The sequence below is a fragment of the Physeter macrocephalus genome, chromosome 15 (genome assembly GCF_002837175.3).
Source record: "Physeter macrocephalus isolate SW-GA chromosome 15, ASM283717v5, whole genome shotgun sequence".
Taxonomy (NCBI): domain Eukaryota; kingdom Metazoa; phylum Chordata; class Mammalia; order Artiodactyla; family Physeteridae; genus Physeter; species Physeter macrocephalus.
Window position 1 is genome coordinate 52,204,288 of NC_041228.1, and position 22,013 is coordinate 52,226,300.

Below are 22,013 nucleotides of genomic sequence, written 5' to 3' on the forward strand. Positions count from 1 at the left end.
TAAAACTGGTACATTTACTTAGTATGCTTCTCAAAATTAATTCACTTATTTTACTTAAATACTATTTTAGTGTAAGCAATACAATCTGTGCAATCATGGTTTATCTCCTAATTATATTACTTTTCACACACGTAAGAATATATAAGCAGTGTTATCTAGTTCATAATTGTGTACTTCCTAAAATCATCACAATATTCTTGAGAAAATGACATAAAAATTAAAAAGGAAATATAATGTTACAACGTCTTACCTGTAAATTTGTTGCTGTTTCCTGTTTCAATTTAGAAACTTCTGCCAGTTTTGTTTTTTGTTCCCTCACCATACCGGTTAGATCTTTAATTAAAGAGGAAGATTCATTTTCTTTTCGTTGAGCCCAAACAAGAGCATGCTTGCTCTTTGCTAATTCAGTTGCAACATTTTCAAAACCATCTTTAACCTATATTTCAAAATTGCATTATAAATAACAGTTCTGCAAATACTTAGAAAATACCTGTTTCTGGAAACAGCTTACTTCTTTCATTTTTAGAATCAGAATAAAATTCACAGATAATTGGCTTTGCAGGCTAGCCAGGCTGTATGTGTTTGTGTTGTAAGTCCTCAACCCTGCTATTATAACATAAAAGCAGCCACAGATACTATGTAAACAAGTGAGCATGACTCTGTTCTAATAAAACTTTACTTATAGAGCCCAGAGACTTTAGTTTGCCAATCCCTGCTCTATAGTAATAGATAATTCAGGTTTCCTAATTCCTATTCGTGCTCTCTTTACTTGACCATTTATAACCTCACTTAGCTTTGGCAACAGCACTGAAGATTAGCTATTATTTATGTGAAGAAATAAGGCTCTAAGAATTTAAGTAATTTGGTTAAGATCATATAGCCAACATGCAAATAGAGCTAGAATTCTAAAACGTAGTCCTCTTATCAAACCATATCTTGTTGATTCTGTTTTCAATAAAAAGCTAGACACCAATTCTTACATCTTTAAATCTTCTGGCTTCAACAGTTAAAGCAATACGGAATTCATTTTCTAAATCCATATACTGTTGGTTTAATGCATCAATTTTGTCTTGGTATTCTTTTATAACTTGTTCATGTTTTCTCTCTTCTTTAGCAATTTCTTTAGCTAAGGCTTCCTGGAACTCAGCTTCACTAAAAAACTCCCTTGTTTCAAGGTCTTTCCTGGAATGAAAAGCAAATAAAAATCACAGGATGCTGTTTATTTGGAAAGAAAAACTTTAAAAGTCTTTAAATAGTTATTAAATGTTCTATATTCCCTATTGTTAAAGATCAGCTCCTCACTTTCACACACAGAAAACTAGGGATAGGTTGGTAGATACAGAAAGAATATGAGTTTTGATTGCATATTCAGTGATGACAGGGATAAGAGGAGTATGCCAAATCTTAACTTCACTGAGATAGTTCAGAATCATTTTATGGTTTCTAAAATTCTTTGGGTGCATTCACAGAAGTCAGGTTCTGTCTCACTGCATCTTCTACTTTGGTTGAGTCTTTGACATACAATAAATACAGTCTGACAAGTCCTGGTGGCTGGTTAATTGAAAACAACAGTTATGTGTGAAACTTCACCAATCTTTTAATATAGGGCCAGTTTTTTAATTTAAATGTGAATTCATTCTTCAGAGCTCTCCATTATTTTTCTTGAATAAATCAAACTCATAAAACAAAACCCATTATTTCTGGTTTTGGTTTCTTTAAACTAGAACAAGTTAAAAGATATCTGAAAAGAAAATTAAGTGCCAATTTTTAGATTTTTGTGATTATTTGCTCCCCAATCTTTTATAGTTGTCTTGACCACACATATGATGACAATTTTCTCCAGAGCATCAAAATTTAATTTATATATTAAAATTTGATTTACACAAGGACAAAACCAAAACAGGCCTGAGAACAAACACAATTAACTCATGGCAATCATACAATTCAACTGGTAGTAAGCAGATAACTAGCTGAATGTGCTTAAATTACTGTGGACTCTAAAAAGCAGGTGTTGGCAAACTATAGCCCATGGACCAAATCTGGCCTGCTGCCCTTCTTGTGGGGAAGTAAACTTTTACTGAACACAGCCACGCCCATTCATTTATGTGCTGTCTATGGTTACTTTTGTGGTACAAAGAGATAGCTAGACATGACCTGAAAAGCCTAAAATATTGATATTTTCTATCTGGACCTTCATAGAGAAAGTTTGTTGAACCCTGATTCAAAGGGATAAAGAATACTGATAATTGAACAAGTAGTTACTTGGAAGTCAATTAAAACAGCTTTCTCTGAATTACAATGATCAACTTTTAGTTGGGCTTAGAGAAATGGAAAATGAGCTTCATTGCTATAAGCCCATACCTCAACCTCAATAAAGTTACTGATTTGTTTTTAAGCTACTAGTTCTAACTCTAAGACTGATTCTAAAGCATACAGAAACATGTCATTCTCCATGAGCTAACTGTGCCAGACTTCACCACTGCTCAATCACTGTCTAGTCTTGGCAGGGGGAGGGGGGAAAACCAAATAACCTTTTCCTATTTTTAAATGTCCATATTTTCCTAAAATATACATATTTCATTTACCTGTGTTCTTGTTCTTTCAATGCAAGAAGTTCATGAAGTTGTTGCACCTGTTCCTTTTCTTGATGAAGAGAAGTTCTAAGCAAGTTTATTTCTCTATCAGCAGCTGCGGCTTTGAGTTCCACTTCTTGGATAAGTTGCATCTGAGTAAAATACACACCATTACAGTATTTAGATAATAATCTCCTCTGCTTCTATTTTAATGTCAGTTCCCCAAAGACAAGTGCCTTCTAAATAATAGGACCTAGTGACTAAGTTGATTTTCAAAATTTATTAAATAATGCTATGGTCACATAAAGTGTAGTCTTAGAAGCATCAAACACATTAGCATTAACTCTTATTTCACCACAGACTTTACTGAAAATTTCCATTCAGAAGGCATGAAAATTAAAAGCCTCCAAGCACCCCAAGGAGACATTTAAAAACTGGCTCTTAAACACAAGCCTAACAACCTGCAGCATTTCCACCAACTCTGCTTTGTGAATGCTGGCAGCCCTAATTGAAGAAATGATTCCATAGGTTAAATTACTGGTACATTTAAACTAATTTTTGCATTCTGCCTAACATCTTTTATGTTTACTATATAATGACATAATTTGTTTCAGGACAGAAGCTATGAATGTGTTCATTCAGGGGACTGAGAGAGTAAAATAGAGAAATACCTGTGCTGCTTGCTGTTGCCCTTTTTGCCTCTCCTTTTTTTCTAATGCTTTTTCCAGGGTTCTTAAGTGTCTAACGTGATCCTCTTGTTGATCTCTTGCTTTAATTAATTCAATAGTTAGTTTTTTAATTTCATTTTGAAGTCTGTGAACCATAATTTCAAGTTGTAGTTTGGAATTTCTCTCTTTAAAGATAATTTCCTTTAGCCTAAAGCATAAATCAAATGTTGCTTTAAGTATATTACACATATAGAAGGATAAAAACTATACTAAACATTAAAAGTTACAGTAGAGAGGAAGATTTGAAGTATGTTCCAAGTTCTCCTTAGATAAAACATCATTGAAAAACAGTATGCCTTTCGCCCATCCCTGAAACTAGCATCGGGCCAAGAGGGAAAACATTTTACATAAATTAATGAAACTTTATCTAAGAAGATGTGGTACATATATACAGTGGAATATTACTCAGCCATAAAAAGGAATGAAATAGTGCCATTTACAGAAACATGGACAGACCCAGAGATTGTCATAGAGAGTGAACTTAAGTCAGAAAGAGAAAAACAAATACTGTATAATATTGCTTATATGTGGAATCTAGAAAAATGGTCTTGAATAAATCAAACTCATAAAACAAAACCCATTATTTCTGGTTTTGGTTTCTTTAAACTAGAACAAGTTAAAAGATATCTGAAAAGAAAATTAAGTGCCAATTTTTAGATTTTTGTGATTATTTGCTCCCCAATCTTTTATAGTTGTCTTGACCACACATATGATGACAATTTTCTCCAGAGCATCAAAATTTAATTTATATATTAAAATTTGATTTACACAAGGACAAAACCAAAACAGGCCTGAGAACAAACACAATTAACTCATGGCAATCATACAATTCAACTGGTAGTAAGCAGATAACTAGCTGAATGTGCTTAAATTACTGTGGACTCTAAAAAGCAGGTGTTGGCAAACTATAGCCCATGGACCAAATCTGGCCTGCTGCCCTTCTTGTGGGGAAGTAAACTTTTACTGAACACAGCCACGCCCATTCATTTATGTGCTGTCTATGGTTACTTTTGTGGTACAAAGAGATAGCTAGACATGACCTGAAAAGCCTAAAATATTGATATTTTCTATCTGGACCTTCATAGAGAAAGTTTGTTGAACCCTGATTCAAAGGGATAAAGAATACTGATAATTGAACAAGTAGTTACTTGGAAGTCAATTAAAACAGCTTTCTCTGAATTACAATGATCAACTTTTAGTTGGGCTTAGAGAAATGGAAAATGAGCTTCATTGCTATAAGCCCATACCTCAACCTCAATAAAGTTACTGATTTGTTTTTAAGCTACTAGTTCTAACTCTAAGACTGATTCTAAAGCATACAGAAACATGTCATTCTCCATGAGCTAACTGTGCCAGACTTCACCACTGCTCAATCACTGTCTAGTCTTGGCAGGGGGAGGGGGGAAAACCAAATAACCTTTTCCTATTTTTAAATGTCCATATTTTCCTAAAATATACATATTTCATTTACCTGTGTTCTTGTTCTTTCAATGCAAGAAGTTCATGAAGTTGTTGCACCTGTTCCTTTTCTTGATGAAGAGAAGTTCTAAGCAAGTTTATTTCTCTATCAGCAGCTGCGGCTTTGAGTTCCACTTCTTGGATAAGTTGCATCTGAGTAAAATACACACCATTACAGTATTTAGATAATAATCTCCTCTGCTTCTATTTTAATGTCAGTTCCCCAAAGACAAGTGCCTTCTAAATAATAGGACCTAGTGACTAAGTTGATTTTCAAAATTTATTAAATAATGCTATGGTCACATAAAGTGTAGTCTTAGAAGCATCAAACACATTAGCATTAACTCTTATTTCACCACAGACTTTACTGAAAATTTCCATTCAGAAGGCATGAAAATTAAAAGCCTCCAAGCACCCCAAGGAGACATTTAAAAACTGGCTCTTAAACACAAGCCTAACAACCTGCAGCATTTCCACCAACTCTGCTTTGTGAATGCTGGCAGCCCTAATTGAAGAAATGATTCCATAGGTTAAATTACTGGTACATTTAAACTAATTTTTGCATTCTGCCTAACATCTTTTATGTTTACTATATAATGACATAATTTGTTTCAGGACAGAAGCTATGAATGTGTTCATTCAGGGGACTGAGAGAGTAAAATAGAGAAATACCTGTGCTGCTTGCTGTTGCCCTTTTTGCCTCTCCTTTTTTTCTAATGCTTTTTCCAGGGTTCTTAAGTGTCTAACGTGATCCTCTTGTTGATCTCTTGCTTTAATTAATTCAATAGTTAGTTTTTTAATTTCATTTTGAAGTCTGTGAACCATAATTTCAAGTTGTAGTTTGGAATTTCTCTCTTTAAAGATAATTTCCTTTAGCCTAAAGCATAAATCAAATGTTGCTTTAAGTATATTACACATATAGAAGGATAAAAACTATACTAAACATTAAAAGTTACAGTAGAGAGGAAGATTTGAAGTATGTTCCAAGTTCTCCTTAGATAAAACATCATTGAAAAACAGTATGCCTTTCGCCCATCCCTGAAACTAGCATCGGGCCAAGAGGGAAAACATTTTACATAAATTAATGAAACTTTATCTAAGAAGATGTGGTACATATATACAGTGGAATATTACTCAGCCATAAAAAGGAATGAAATAGTGCCATTTACAGAAACATGGACAGACCCAGAGATTGTCATAGAGAGTGAACTTAAGTCAGAAAGAGAAAAACAAATACTGTATAATATTGCTTATATGTGGAATCTAGAAAAATGGTACAGATGAACTTATTGGCAAAGCAGAAATAGTCACAGATGTAGAGAACAAACTTACGGTTAACAAGGGGGGTGGCGTAGGACAAACTGGGAGACTGGGAATTACATATATATACTACTATGTATAAAATAGATAACTAATGAGAACCTACTGTTTAGCACAGGGAACTCTAGTCAGTGCTCTGTGGTGACCTAAATGGGAAGGAAACCTAAAAAAGAGTGGATATATGTATATGTATAACTGATTCACTTTGCTGCACTGCAGAAACTAACACAACATTGTAAAGCAACTATACTCCAACAAAAATTTAAAAAAATACAAAGCTGTAGTGACTAAAACAGTATGGCACTGGCACAAAACAGACACATTGACCAATGGAACAGAATAGAAAACCTAGAAATAAACCCACACATATATGGTCAACTAATTTTCAACAAAGCCCCTAAGAATACACAGTGGAGAAAGGACAGTCTCTTCAATAAATGGTATGGGGAAAAGTGGATATCTACATGAAAAAAAATGAAATTGGGTCTTATCTTACACCATACACAAAAATCAACACGAACTGGGTTAAGAACATAGACATAAGGCCTGAAACCATAAAACTCCTGGAAGAAAACATAGAAGGAAACTCCATGATATTGACCTTGGCAATGATTTTTCCATGGGGACACCAAAAGCATGAACAAGAAAAGCAAAAATAAACCAATAGGACTACATCAAAATAAAAAGTTTCTGCACAGCAAAGGAAACAATCAAGAAACTAAAAAGGCAACCTGACAAATGGGAAAAAATATTTGCAAACCATATATATGATAATGGGATAATATCCAAAATATGTAAAGAATTCATACAACTCAAAAGCAGAGAAACCACAAATAAACCAATTTTAAAATGGGCAAAACCCCCGAACAGACATTTCTCCAAAAATAAGCAAATGGCCAAAAAGTATATAAAAACATGTTCAATGCCACTATTCATCAAGAAAATGCAAATCAAAACCACAGTGAGGTATCACCTCACACCTGTTAGGATGGCTATTATCCAAAAGTCAGAAGATAACAAGTCTCAGTGAGGATATGCAGAAAAGGGAGGCCTTATACACTGTTGGTGAGAATTTAAACTGGTGCAGCCATTATGGAAAATAGCAAGGAGGTTCTTCAAAAAATTAAAAATAGAACTACCATAAAAGGGGGATCCAGCAAGCCCAATTCTGGGTATATATCCAAAGGAAATGAAACCAGTATCTCAAAGAGATACCTGCATTCCCATCTACATTGCAGCATTATTTGTAGTATCGAGATATGGAATCAACCTAAATGTCTATTAATGGATGAATGGATTAAAAGGTTATATATAAATAAATAAATAAATAAATAAATGCCATATTAGTCAGCCTAATAAAGAATGAAATCTTGCCATTTGTGACAAAATGGATGAACGTGGAGGAGATTATGCTAAGTGAAATAAATGGTGGTATCACTTATATGTGGGATCTAAAAAACGTTGAACTCATGGGACTTCCCCGGTGGTCTAGTGGGTAAAACTCCACACTCTCAATGCAGAGGGCCCAGGTTCGATCCCTGGTTGGGGAACTAGATCCTGCATGCATGCCGCAACTAAGAGTCTGCATGGCGCAACTGAAGATCCTGCGTGCTGCAACTAAGACCTGGCGCAGCCAAAATAAATAAATAAATAAATATTTTTAAAAAAAAAAAAATTGAACTCATAGAAACAGAGTAGAATGGTGGCTACCAAGGGTCAGGATTGGGGGGAATGTTGGCCAAAGGGTACAAGCTTTCAGTTATAAGATGAGTAAGTTCCAGAGACCTAATGTACAACATGGTGACTGAAGTTAAAAGTAATTCATTGTATACTTGAAATTTTCTAAGCAGGTAGATATTAAGTATTCTCAACACACTTTTGTGTGAAGGATATATTAATTGGCTTGACTGTGGTAATGATTTCACAATGTATAACAAAACATCACATTGTACATCTTAAATATATACAATTTTTATCTGTCAATTATACCTCAACAAAGCTGAAAAATACAATATTGAGATTGAGAAAAAAAAATTAATGAAACTTTATCTTACGTGAACTTTACTATTCAACAGCAAAACTACAAAACACCTTATTTTTTCAGGCATTGTGCTAGATGTCTCCTTAAAAGCAAGCAAGATGAATAAGATACAGCCTGGTCTTCAAGGAGCTTAATACCTAGCAGAGGGGACACAGATGCATTTATAAAGCTACAGGAGAGAAGCAATATCTGAATAGATACCTGGAAGTCAACTCTGACTTCCCTGTATCTTCCCCAGACACTAAGTACTATATCCTAGTACTATACTACCTCTGTGTTACTTAGAGCCTTTTGACTAAAAACTCTTAACTAGTTTCAGTAAGAAAGGAGAATTTATTGACCCACATAACCAATTCAGAGGATGGGGTGGCACTATTCCAAGGGACAGCTGAAACCAAGGATATGAATACCATCAGGTCTCTCTCTCTGATTCCCTACAGGCTGGTTTCAGTTTTTCCTATGGCAGGCTTCTTTGAAACATATGCCAGGGAGATGGGGAAGGCTATAAACATCTCTGACAGCAGTGAGAACCAAACAGAAAAGGTTACCTTTCTCTAGCTCAACTTAGAACTGAGCTCTGGGAAAGGCTCTGGTTAGTCCAGTTTGGTTCATATGCCCACTCCATGCAGCGGTCACTGTGGCCATGTGGGCTAAGGCCAGGGGCTCACCTCTTAACCAACATTATAGGCAGAGAGGCAGTTCATGACAGAAGTCGAGTGTTTGAAAAGGGGACAACGAATAGCAAAGACATAGCCTCATGAAGGAATTTCTGAGCTAGGCAGCCACTCCAATGTGTACCTACTATAATTGCCAAGCCATAATTGAGAAAAATCCCTATACTCATCAGCTTCTATACTATAGCATTTCTCCAATTCTTGTCCTCTTGCCTTTGAGAGTCGTCTCCAAACTGGTCTTCCTTTGTTCACTCTCTCAACTCTAGTTCGGTATGTTATATGAAAGTTATATGAAAGAATATTGGACTTTATTCTGTGGACCATATGGTGGAAGGGGCAGAGAAGCTACTGATCAGTAAAATTAGAGAAATCCTCTAAGCAAGAGAAAAGGGCCTAAACTGATGCAACTGTTTGGGGACAGAGAGAAGATAGTTCAACATCTTTTAAGCAGAATGAAGACGGTATCAATACCAACTGGTTATGAAGTTTGAGAAAGAGAAAGGAAGCAAAAAAAATCATTCTGACATTTCTAGCTTTGGTGGCTGACTGTATGGAACACCATTTATTAGAACAAAGAATACAGAATAAGGGAGCAGGAAAAAGTCAACCTAAGGACATGCTGATCTTAAGACACTTATAAGCAATGTAGACAAGAAATTTTTAGTAGATGATTAGATGAACAATGTGTTAATCAAGGAGGCCTATAAAACAGATAAAGATTTGGGCGCTTATTGGTTAGGTATTAAAAGCATAGTAAAGAAGATTCACTTTTTGAGATAATATATACTCACAGCATGGTACCTAGATGCTAGACCCTGTCTGTATGAGGAAAACAGAGTCCCTACCAAGTCACATAAGGGAATATGAAGATTGGTGAGGATCTAATCCCCAAAAAACATTTGGGGTATAAATGAAAAAAGAATCAGAAAAGATTGAAGATGAATTTTCTAGAGAACAACAAATATGTAACACGGGAAACATGGCACAACAGCAGAGAGGTTAAAGAAGGATAAAGATGAGATGTGTCCAAAGCTTTCCAATTAAAATAGAATTTGGCTAGCAACCCCAGACATAACTTCCTCTAATATTCCACTAGATAATACCTACAAAACAGAATAAAACAAAAATTCATACACATATGACTCTAAGCAAGAGAAAACATAGTGCCAAAATCAGGGAGGAATCTCAACAATAAGGCAAATGGAACTAAATTAAAATAATAACAGCTCTTAGAACACCCAGGCTTTGCCTTGTATCTTTCTGGATTAAAAAAAAAAAGGAAGATATATCTTCTCTTTCATTGTCTGATTGTGACTCATTGAGTCACACAGTCTCTATAAATCTATAATTAAACTATGTTGGCTACCTATGCACCTACTGCAAACAAAAGTGCTGTTTCTTCTGAGGTGGTCAGAGGACAGTTATTTTATCCATTCTGTTCCTTTACCCCTGTCCAGCACTGTCTTGTATAAGGCGAGAAATTGGTGGGTAGTGGTGGTTTGGCCAGTAATAGCACAAAGCATCATAGCTTGCGTAATTATAGAGGTTTTCATGGAACACATTGGGATCGTAATTTTCCTTATATTCCATTAAGTACAAAGAATCAAAGAATCAGGTAGTGAGGGGTAGAAAATACCACATCAGTACCACACAACTTTACTAGTTAAATGCTTAAAAGAACCTGGGAATTGGGGTGGGAGCCGTGTACATCAACTTACTAATGAGTGAAGTTGTAGAAAGGGAATTATCTACTGTATAAGCAGCTAAGAAATGGAACCAAGAGCAACTTCCTAAGCCCTATTTGTTGGCAAATACCAAGTCTAGAAACCCGGTGCTCATTCAAAGAGAAGAGATAAAAATTGAAAGGAACCCCATGGAAAAAATCTTATAACCTTTTAAGGAAAAGCATAACTTTCGAAATAATTGCCTACAGGAAACAGAAGAAAAAAGTTATTGTTATTTCAGAAAACCGTTTGGTATTCTCACATATTGAAATAAGACAATCCTATATTACATAATTTACTACAGAAAAAAAAGATAAAACGGGAAATGGAATAAGATGGAATAAAAACATTAGAATTAAGAAACTTGGGTTATCTGGTACTGAAGCCCATTGTTGAGAAGAATATGCAACAGAGACTGATTATGACCCAGAATGCCTAAAGAAAAAGTGTGCCAAGCCCCGTCCTTTACAGAAAAAGTCTGCCAATCCCAGCTCTACACTCTTCCTGTTTTTCACTTACAATACTTTTTTTTATCGGTCTGACATCTCCCAGCTTGAGGGCTCAAATTAATATCCTGAATCCTTTGTTAATGTAAAAAACTGACAAACCCCTAAATCTTTAAATAAAATTAGTTCAAACTAAAACCACATGCATAACTTTTTTATCATACTACAGCTAGTTTAAACTAAGGCATTCCAGTTCCAAGTTCAGCACTCTTTGTGCTATGAGATAACTTAAGGTTTACAGACTTTCCCCTTACCTATCTGTAGTAAGAAGAGCCAGGCTGTGAATATCTTTTTTTTCATCTGCATGTTTATGCAGTTCATCAATATAATCCATAAGTTTCTTTTCAGTTTGTTCAGCTTTCCATCTCTTCTCTCTCTCTTGGTCTAGTTCTTCAACAAGTGCCTGAAAGAAAACAAAATTGTTATGTGAACTTGGAAAAGTTACCTAACCTCTCACTGCCTGAATTTTCTCAATTATAATGTGGGAATAAGAGCATCTAATTCAAAGGGCTGTGGTGAGAATTAACCAAAAGAATGGAAGTAAAGCATGCAGAACAGTGTCTGGCACAAAATAGCCACTCAATAAATATTAGCTGCTATTATTATTGTCATAATGATTTTTATTATTTTCTAAATATTAAGGCCTTTATAACTGAGAATAAGGGGACAAAACCAATAGCATGAAAGGTGTGAAATGTTTCAAAAAGTAATCATACTATTGGAAGAATAGTGCACATTACAATCATAAGTATAACCAGTTGTTCACAGTAAAATAAGGACAAGTTAAAAAATATAAAATAAATCAATATGTGCTAAAAATTCTTAACAACATGTGAATGATTAAGGAAAATATTGAAGGAAGAATTTAAAAATTCTTGAATGCCTCTTAATCTGGAATCCATGGGTCCAAAACTGGGTTTCAGGAGAGCCCATGAATACCCTGAAATTATATACAACATTTAATGAGTTTCTCTAAGTAAGTTTCTCTGCAAAAACCCATAGATTTCCTTAGATATTTAAAGGAGTCTGAGACTCATAAGTTAGGAACCACTGCTTTAGGAAGAATTCAAAAATTCAGACATGTTTTATCCTCCACCAGCATACAACAAAATGATTTCACTGAAATCTGATCTTAAATAAATGTGTAATTTCCATTCCTTTAAAAATTACAAAAATAGTAACATTACACAAAATCTGTAAATTGGGAAGGGGAAAATAACCCAACTGCAACCCCCAATAAAATGACACAAAATATTTTTTTGCTCATGCATAGTTTTTCTGGGACTAACTTTGAATTTAAAACTAAGATTATTCATATCCAATTTTTCTTAATCTCTTAAACCATACCCGGTAAGTGGCATTTTCTGAGCTACCGTTGTTTACTTTAATTATTTCAGTCTTCTGCTTTTTTGATTCTTCTAATATATTATTGTTCACCAAAGATGATCTTACGTGTAATTCTTTGAAGAAAGGTTGTTTCATTTTACGATTACAGCTGCAAAGAAAAAACCACAAAAAATAACTCAAAAGAAATGTATAATACTTATAACTATTTTTCACAACTTAGGTAATGACAATCCAGCATAAAGAGAGCCTTTTATATAAATTTATATGAAAGTACTGACTAAATCTGAGGCTGCAAGGCTGAAAAGTCAAATCTTTTGACATTAGAATAGTAAAAAAATATGACCATGAGATAGCTTTAAGAAAGAAGCCAGCAATAGTAACTTCTGTGTGCCTTATCTGAATTTCTAGAACTAAAAGAAGTACCTTATAAAAGCACTGTTGTTTTTACTGTGGTGCTTAACAGTTTGAGTAGTTTTGGAATAATATGGGATTTTTGATCTTCGAGGAATTTTTCTATTGCATTCTTTTCTGTTTCCATAGTCACTTTCAGAAGTCACTGTGTCTCTTTTTGGTCTGAGATCTTTCCCAGGAACATTATCTATTAAAGAATTAGAAGTCTAGAATAAAAAAACCAAAGTTTTTTAAAAGTTCAATTCAGTATAAAAGAACATAATTTGACATTTTCTAAAATGTTATAACTTTTTACAAGATTAAAGATTTATAAACTAGGTATGTTTGGAATTAAAGACAAGGGATTCAACTTCTGGTATGGACAAGTAAGCTCCTATGAGGTTGATGCTCTCCAGATAACAATTACAAACTGGGGAAAAATACAAACAAAACAACAACAAACAAACACTACTTGGAATCCTGGAAAGTGAACAAAAGTAGTCTTATTCTAGAGGAGAGATGACACCTGGAAACATGACCAGAATGGACTGTTTCTGCTTTATGGCTTTTATCCTAAGAAAACAGCACAATCGGCACTACGTAGGGAGTCTTAAAACTCAGGTGGGAAACCCACAAACTTTTGGGTCTGAAGAATCTGAGGACAGTATGGAATAGACTGCAAGAAGCCCAGCAAAGGATAAAAAAAGCAGCAGTTAGTCAAAGCAAGTTAAATGCTTGCTATAACAAAACTATTAACACTCTTTGGAGGCCTATAGCAGCATCTCGATTCTCCACAAAGTAACACTCACACTGTCCAGGACAAAATCCAAAATTACTTACAGTAGGAAGAACCAGGAAAATATGACCTATTCTCAAGAGAAATGACAATCAATGGAGACCTGAGAGGACCTAAATGTTCAAATAAGCAGAGAAGAACTTTACAACAGTGATCATAAGTATGCTCAGTGATATAAAAAATGCTTATCATGACTGAAAAGGAAATTCAGCAGGGAAGTAAAAATTATTTTAAAAAATGGAAATTTTACAACTGAAAAATACAATGTCTAAAGTAAAAATTGACTGGCTGGACTAATACAGAATGAGGTGATAAAAGAATATGTAAACTTGAAGATAGTTCAGTGGACTTATTCAATATGAAGAATACAGAGAAAAAAGTTGATAAAATGGACAGAGCATCAGGGGATTGTGGGACACATCAAAAGGTCTAAATGGATTTTGAAAAAAGAGGAAAGAGAGAATGGGACAGAGAAATATTTGAAGCAATGATGTCCAAAAATTCCGAAATTGAGTAAAAACATAAATTTACATTGCATAATGATAAAAGAGTCAGTTAAATAGGAAGAAAAAGTAGTCATAAATGTGTATGTGCTTAGTAAGAGAGCTTTAAAGGAATTAAAGGAAGAAATAGACAAATCCACAATCACAGTTGAAGAATCTAACATCTCACATGCAATTGATAGGACTAGACAATAAAAATCAGTAAAATTAAAACTGTTGCTTATCAAAAGACCCTGAAGGAAATAAATATGCAACCCACAGATTGGGAGAAAATATATTTGACAAAACATTAGTATTCAAGATATACAATGAATTCCTATAACCCAGTAATAGACTAATCACTCAATAAAAATATGGACAAAATTTCTGAACACTGCACAAAAGATTCAGTAAGTACATGAAAAAGTGCTTAACATCACTGATCACTAGTGAAATGCAAATTAAAGTCACAATGAATATCAGTATACACCCACTAGAATGGCTAAAAATAAAATCAATGCTAACACCAAATACTGGTGAGGATATGGAACGACTGGAACAGTCAGTTTACATTGTTGGTGGGAATAAAATGGAACAATCACCTTGGGAAAGCTCTGGCAGTTTCTTATATAACTAAACAAACACCTACCCTATAATCTAGAAATTCTAGTTCTAGCTATTTACTGAAGAGAAATGAAGACCTAAGTTCACAAAAAGATTTGCACTGTAATGTTCATAGCAGTTTTATCCACAAACCTGGAAAGAACCCAGTGGTATATCAATAGGGATGATGGAAAAATAAACTGTGGTATACTCATACAACGGAATACCACACAGCAATAAAAACAAACTACTGATACACATAATAATGGACTGATTTCAAGGTTATTCTGAGTGAAACAGGTCTTACACAAAAGAGTATATATACTGTATGATTCCACTTATACTAGGTTCTAGAAGGAGAGGAATGCCCATGAGCAGCAGCATGAGGGAACATTTTAGGACAGTGATGCTAACCTTCATAAAAGTTTGGGTAACAGGCCTATGTACTGTCAATTCAAGGAATACACACATCTCTATTTTACATCAAAAGTAAAAAAAAAAAAAAAAAAAAAAAAAAAGAAAGAAAGAAAAAGTAAAAAAACTGTAAAAAAAATACTGAACTATAATGATATGATATGCAGGCTTAAGTATTTAGGGGGAAGTATACTGATACGTGTGATTCACTTTAAAATGTGTCACAAAATAAGATAGTTTGATAAATGAGTAGATGGATAGACGTATGATGAAATAAGTATAGTAAGATGTTGATGGTGGAATCTAGTTGGTGGGTATACTGCTAATTCACTAAGAAATTCTCTTAAATTTGCTCTAAGTTTTAAAATGTTCATAATAAAATGGTGGGGGAAAAATGAAAACTTAAAGACAAAACACCTTTCAGAGAGAATTCTCAAAATCAGTGTAACAATTTTAAGTCCAGTAATTAAGAAGAATAACCACCAATATATTATAGCACATTTTCAGTAACTTTATGACTTTACTTATAATTTAAGTCTGTATATCAACTGAAATTCAAATTGTATGTTTACCCTTTATACCAAATAAGTTAGCAAACAAGAAGTCCTTCTCCTAAACATTTACTATATGCATAGCAACAAATCATCCTTTTTCCCCCAGAGGGCTAGACTCCTATTCTTAGTTATAAAGTAGGAAGAAATCACTAACTGAGTAAGAAGCATGACAGTGGAAAGAATACCAGATTGGATATCAGGACATTTGGGTTTGAAGTTCAACTCTGCCTCACTAAAATAAAGGACTCTTAAATAAACTGAGTTTCTGTTCTATATAACAAGAACAACGATATATTAATCTCTATCTACTTGATTGAGTTATTGTGAGAATGAAATGAGGATGGCATAAGAGAAGCTGAAAAGTTCACTTCAAATTTAGGTTATTAAGCTTAAATCTAAGTTCTGACATTGAGAAAGAAGAGTCAGCCATTCTAAGATGGAAGATGAAACCTGAAGAGATGAAGGGCCTAGTATCTCAGTAATATGTTATCAATGATGTCAAAGAATGCATCTGCCAGCATTCTTGTCCCAGTTCTACTACAATCTACCTCTGTGGCCCAAATTGAAATCTCTAGGGATTTTTGGCACACAGAATCCTTACAGTCTTATTCACGCACCCACCTAAGGTAGACCTCATGTTTATCAAGCACTGCTAAAGTTATAGCTAAGACAATAGTTCAGGATTATTAAAAACCCATTGAACCATAATCATTCCATAAGCATTTTCCACTATCCACCCTGATTTTGAGAAAAAATTCAAATACTAAAATTCAACTACAAATTTCTAGGTCCAACTGACTTTTGACTAATAGCCTTTCAGGTCTATCCCACAGTCTTTCTCCCCCAAGTCCAGGTAGGGGATAAAGGAAAAATCCATTGCATTCTGGGAGGTGTAGTGTTCAAGGAAACAACTGTCAGTATAGATCAGAGCAAGAATGATAGAGAGAAGATTGGAGACTCAAATAATAGTAAATTCTAGGAATTACGGATCATCCACATAGTTCAAAGATTTCTAAAAACCAGAGAACCAGTAGCAGGGGTAAAAAAGGATTAGTATTTCAAGAAAGCAGACGTTATTTGGTAAGGGTCTGCTGTAAACAGGAATTGAAGCAGGAATTATATAAAATAACTTGCCATTTAGCTATAGGTTATAGAAGTGATTTTGACCACGAAACAACTGAAGAGAAAGCAGAGGCCAAAAGTAGCTCACATATCCTCTATGTTAACAAGCACTGAATCCAAAGAGTTCTATTTACTTGAAATAAAAGGTGGGTGGGTGGAAATAATGTGAAGTACAGCAGAACAACAAAGGAATTATATAATGAAGATTTGAAGGAAGACATTAAGGAAAATGAGTGAAAAAGTATGTTTTTTCTACCACTACTACTACAATAGAACCCTATTTTAAAGAAAAACAAATAAACACACACCAATGCAATAAATATAGATTGTTTCTGGTGGGTCAGCTTTTATGCAATTTTATTGCACATTTTCTTACTATTTTTTTCTTCAACAAACACATTGCTTAGAAAAGTAGAAAAAATATTTACTTCATTGAGAAGCTGTAAAATTTGGTCATCTAATTTCTGAAGTTTCATCTCATTCTGAAAATCATTTTCATTATTAACTTTCTCTGGCTCAGAAAAAGGACACACAGATATAAAGGATGTCAAATCAGTATCTGCTGGTGTACTTGCCAAGTGATCCAAGGGAGCTACCTCATCGATAGGTGGTGTTACCACTGGCATACGGTCAATGATCTATGACACAGAAACAAACCAAAATCCTTTAAATTTACATTTATTTATTAATTAAAATTTGAAGATATCTTTTATATCAGAAAAAAAAACGTACTATACCTCATCTTCACTTATATTTAGGGGACAGTCAGAAGAAACTGAATTATCCAAAAGACCTTCCAAGCACTGTAGGCGTGATGAGTTTATTTCTGCCATATTTACCGGTTCACCAAATATGTTCTTACAATCTAGGATTCTCAGCTGTGGCAAAGTCTGGAGCATAACTGCTCTGTACCCTTGGAAACAAATCATTCAAAATGAAAACTCAAGCATAAAAAGAAAGGTTAATTATTTCTAGAATGAAGTAAATTTATCAGCTACCAGATATATCACCTGAATGATAAAATTAGTCCTGGAATGCAACTAATAAACGTGTAATAAAAAACTACTTAGTTCTTCTCCAGTACATAATCATTAAATACAAAACAAACAAAACACTACCCCCCAATCCCTCCCAAACAACCCTCCTGAAGAAAGTCAGAAAGTTAAAAAATCATCATTTCTGGATCTATCTTTCATAAAATTGCTGTAAAGCTATAAATGCATGAAACCAGTAGCAATTTATTCCAGACAGAAAGCCAAACATATCTCTTGTTTATTTGTAATATGATTAGTATAGATGTAAATCAGGATGATGAGAATAACAATCAGAGAAGCAAGAATTTTGCTAGTGAGGCCATAAGCATTAACTTAAACATTCCTACTTTCTCCTCTTAAATTCCATATAACTAGGATTAAAACAGACAATCTATCAAGTATTTAAGAATATGTTTATTTTTCCCTAATTACATATGAGAAGTCTGGCAAATTAACATTAATTTGGTGTTTAGGCTAATAGAAACACTTCAATTTTGATAAATTTTAAAACCAAGTAAAATAAAGTGGTTGGAAGAACTACAAAAGAAAGAAGTCTGGAAAATTCATGTGAGAAATTTTGAGGAAAGAAAAGTAATTTCAGTAATAATTCTGGGGGGAGGGCAACTGTGTTCAGAGAAATACCTCATCTAGGAAAGAAAAAAAAACAAAGGTTCAAACTATAGGAACTAGAGGTTCTTGAGACGAGATTATTAGGAAAAAAATCCAACTTGTGGGTCAGTAAATTAAAGTTATCTTAGGAATAAGGTTTTTTTTTCCAAGAAAAGGGTTTCCCCCCAAAACGGAAATCTACTCTGATTTTTAGGGAGACTCTATCATTATATATATGGGCTTAGGAAAATAGTTGATCTCAAATCTAATATATTCTTCTGCAAAGTAAAATTATCAAAATAGGTTTCCACTCTGGGAAAAGCCTTCTCATAGCTGCATATTAATGAGAACACAGCCTCTGCAGCCAACTTCTACCCAAACACATCTTTAGAATGTATATTCATATTCTACGTTTGTATCTTATTGTTAGGTTAAGCAATTTGAGATAAGTGAGTTCTAGAAATGGCAGTCTGGTCTGCTTTATCTTTGCCAACCTCAATGACTTTGAATTAGATCAAATGGCATTTCAGCAGCATCTTCTATATATCTTGTATCTTAATAGGTTTAAGCTCATATTAAGTTTAAGCTTTCTTCTTAAAAAAGTCATTTACTTGTTAATAATTTAACACATTCACATGGTGTAAAATTCAAAAGGTACTCAGTAAAGAGTTTTCCTAACATTTCCTGATTCCCAGATGCCCTTTTCTCATTTCCTGATCCCTACCTACCTAATACTGAAGTTAGCCACTATTATCAGTTTTTTGTGTATCCTTCTAGATATTTTATATATATATATACTCAGCAACACACACACACGTTATACTTTGCACACAAATGGGAGCGTATTATACACAATGTTTCACAACTTGCTTTTCTTTCTCTTAACGGTAGTATATCTTGGAGATAACTGCTTATCAGTAGCTAAAGAGATTCTATATTCTTTTTTATGGCTGCTTAGTATTATACTATAAGAATATATCATAAGCACAATTTAATTTTGAGGCATTCACTTATCAAATCTAAAACTGTCTAAAGAGAATTACTTATCTCTTCAGCTTGTATTCCTCTTTTAACAGCAATTTAGTTTGTCTTAATAAAATAATTTATTTGCAATTATACTTTTCCAAATACATAATAAAAAGTTGCAAAGCGTAAGACAAATTCAAGGAGGTAATAAATACAAGTTGCAGGAAATAAAGGAGCTCTGAAAATCAACTGTTACAAAAATAACTGTTACAAAAATAAATTAATCGATCATACCTGGTAAATGACAGACAGGATTATCTTCTCCATTTTTCTCCAAAATAAGATTAGTCAAGAAGTGCAATCCTACCATACACTGAAGCAGGTGATGGATACTATCTATACAATTACTATGTAGGTCAATATATCTAAGTTTATGTTTAATTCCATGAAGGGGCATCAAACCTGCAACAGGAAAAAAAATTTTTTGATGTCACAACAGTAATTTTTCTAACAGCTAACTAAAACTAATTTTTATATAGGTTGTATTTCAAGAGGCAGAGGAGTAGCATTAGGAAGACCCTTCTGTAAAGAGCTTTATCTAATGAACAGGGTATCAGCAAAGTCAATTGTTGTTTTGAAGAAACAAAGGTTTGGCATCTCTTTGAGGACTTATCTGGGCTCTGTTTAAACAAAACAAATGGGCCTCCCCAGGCCCATGTACTTTTATGAGAATAAGAATAAAGCAATGGCTTCAGGCTCTCAATCAACACATTATTTTTAATTAGGAGACATAAGCTAACACTCCAATTTCACAGGTTTGAGCATAAAATAAATATAAATAGCACCCATTTGATTTAGCTCCCTGGTAACATTTCTTGCATGAGATTATCTAGAGCATGGTAATGTTAGAAACTAGGTTTGTAGCAGAGGCTACTGGTTCCTGGTACATCTCCCTGGTCAGCCTGACTTCAGCTGCAGCTGTGGTGGACAGGGGCCATGCCTCAGAATTTTCTTCAAAATGGAGCTTGTTGAGCAAGAGTTTAGCTCAGAAGTGTGAAGGAGTTAACACCTCCAGGAACCCCTCAACAAAAGGAGAATCATCCATGGCTGAATGCCCTAGTCTTCTTTCTTTTGGAAGGACCATTCTGAGATACACTCTACACTGTTCTGATGAAGGTCTTAACTTTCAATTTTGCCTAGTTTAGTACTCTCCATGTACAAATTCAACTTTACTCAACTTTTTTTTTTTTTTTCCCCTTCAATTTCTTCAACCTGACTGGAATACTCTTCTCTCCTCAATGATCTTTATCATATCTGGCTAATTTCTACTCATCTTTTTTACAGGGTTGCCTCTTTTATTTTCTTCATAGTCCTCATCACTAACTTCTGTTCACCTGTCACACCCTCAGAAAAGTCTTTGACCACTCACTACAGGATCAGATTTCCTGTCAAGCATTCTTATGAGTACTCAGCATTTCTTCTTAATTTACCACCACATTTCTAAGTTCCTGTTCCATGTTACTGGTTCTTTCTCTTACGTTGCAACTTCATGTCCCTTTTATGTTTTGATTTTAAAGTGCCCCAGGGCGAATTCCTGGTCGCCCCCTTATCTATTCATACACTCTCCAGAATCTCTTACAAATCTACAACACCAACCCTGATGCCCTACCCCAAAACCGCAGGTCATACACATACACACACATATACCTAACAGGGTTCTCGAATTTAACATAGGATCCTTCATTCTTACCCCTTCATCTCTAAATCTGTTCCTCCTCCAATCTTCCCCATGTCAGGAAATAGTACCATCATCCACCTGTTACTACAAAGAAAACTCTTAATTATCTTTGATTCCTTTTCCCTTCATCTCCTCATCTCAGTCCATCAGCAAGTTCTATGAACTCCACACGCAAAACATAATGTATTTACTCCTCTACATTGTTTCCATCCTAGTCCAAGTCTCCATCATCTCTCATCCAGACCACTGGAATAGCTTTTTGTCACCTGACTTTCACCCCTGTCCTACTGAAGTCCATTCTTCACCCACTCAGCAGCCAAAGTGATCCTCTAAACAGATGTATTGAGTCACTTACTTGTTTAAAGACTTCCAATGGTTTCCTATTGTACTTAGAATAATATGCAAACTTTTTACCCTGCTTATGAAGCTGTACGTGATCTGACTTTTGCCTGTTTTGTTATCTCTTTTCTTAGCACATTAATCTCTCATTTGCTATGCTCTAGCCACAGTAGCTTTCTTTCTGCCTTTATCACGGCAAGCTTGATCACGCCTTAATGTTTTTGCATGTTCTTAATCGTATGAACTGTCATTATTTACTTACTGAAGTGTTTCTGAACATATAAAATATTATCATTCTAAGAACTATCTATTAGAACTTATAGGTTTGCAGAAAATATATACAGTAGAGTTTGATGTGCTTTAACAAACATATACAGTTATGTAATCCTTACAATGGAGATACAGAACATTTTCATCACTCAAATCACTGTGTCCCTATGTAAATCAATCTTTTCTCCTCATCTTCAACCCCTGGTAACTAATGATCTCATTTCTGCCCCTGTATCTTCGGCTTTGTCAGAATATCATACACATGGAATCATACAGTGTAATCTTTTGTGTCTGGCTCCTTTCACTTAGCATAATTCTTTTTAGA

At 34.4% G+C, this 22,013-nt stretch overlaps 1 protein-coding gene across 2 annotated transcripts in view; it reads right to left on the reverse strand.

Moving 5' to 3' along the window:
• Positions 1–22,013, reverse strand: part of LRRCC1 (leucine rich repeat and coiled-coil centrosomal protein 1) — a 37,239-nt gene that overhangs the window by 10,060 nt on the left and 5,166 nt on the right. The window contains exons 4-13 of one of the 2 annotated variants that reach the window (XM_007120457.4): positions 19,636–19,803; positions 17,470–17,645; positions 17,308–17,370; positions 12,795–12,988; positions 12,372–12,519; positions 11,279–11,427; positions 5,432–5,636; positions 4,773–4,912; positions 981–1,182; positions 251–436 (exon numbers count right to left, since the gene is read on the reverse strand). In XM_007120457.4, the coding sequence (XP_007120519.1) occupies positions 251–436; positions 981–1,182; positions 4,773–4,912; positions 5,432–5,636; positions 11,279–11,427; positions 12,372–12,519; positions 12,795–12,988; positions 17,308–17,370; positions 17,470–17,645; positions 19,636–19,803 (1,631 nt within the window). Of the gene's footprint in view, positions 1–250; positions 437–980; positions 1,183–4,772; positions 4,913–5,431; positions 5,637–11,278; positions 11,428–12,371; positions 12,520–12,794; positions 12,989–17,160; positions 17,371–17,469; positions 17,646–19,635; positions 19,804–22,013 lie in introns of both variants that reach the window. The other variant, XM_007120456.4, reaches the window with a different exon arrangement.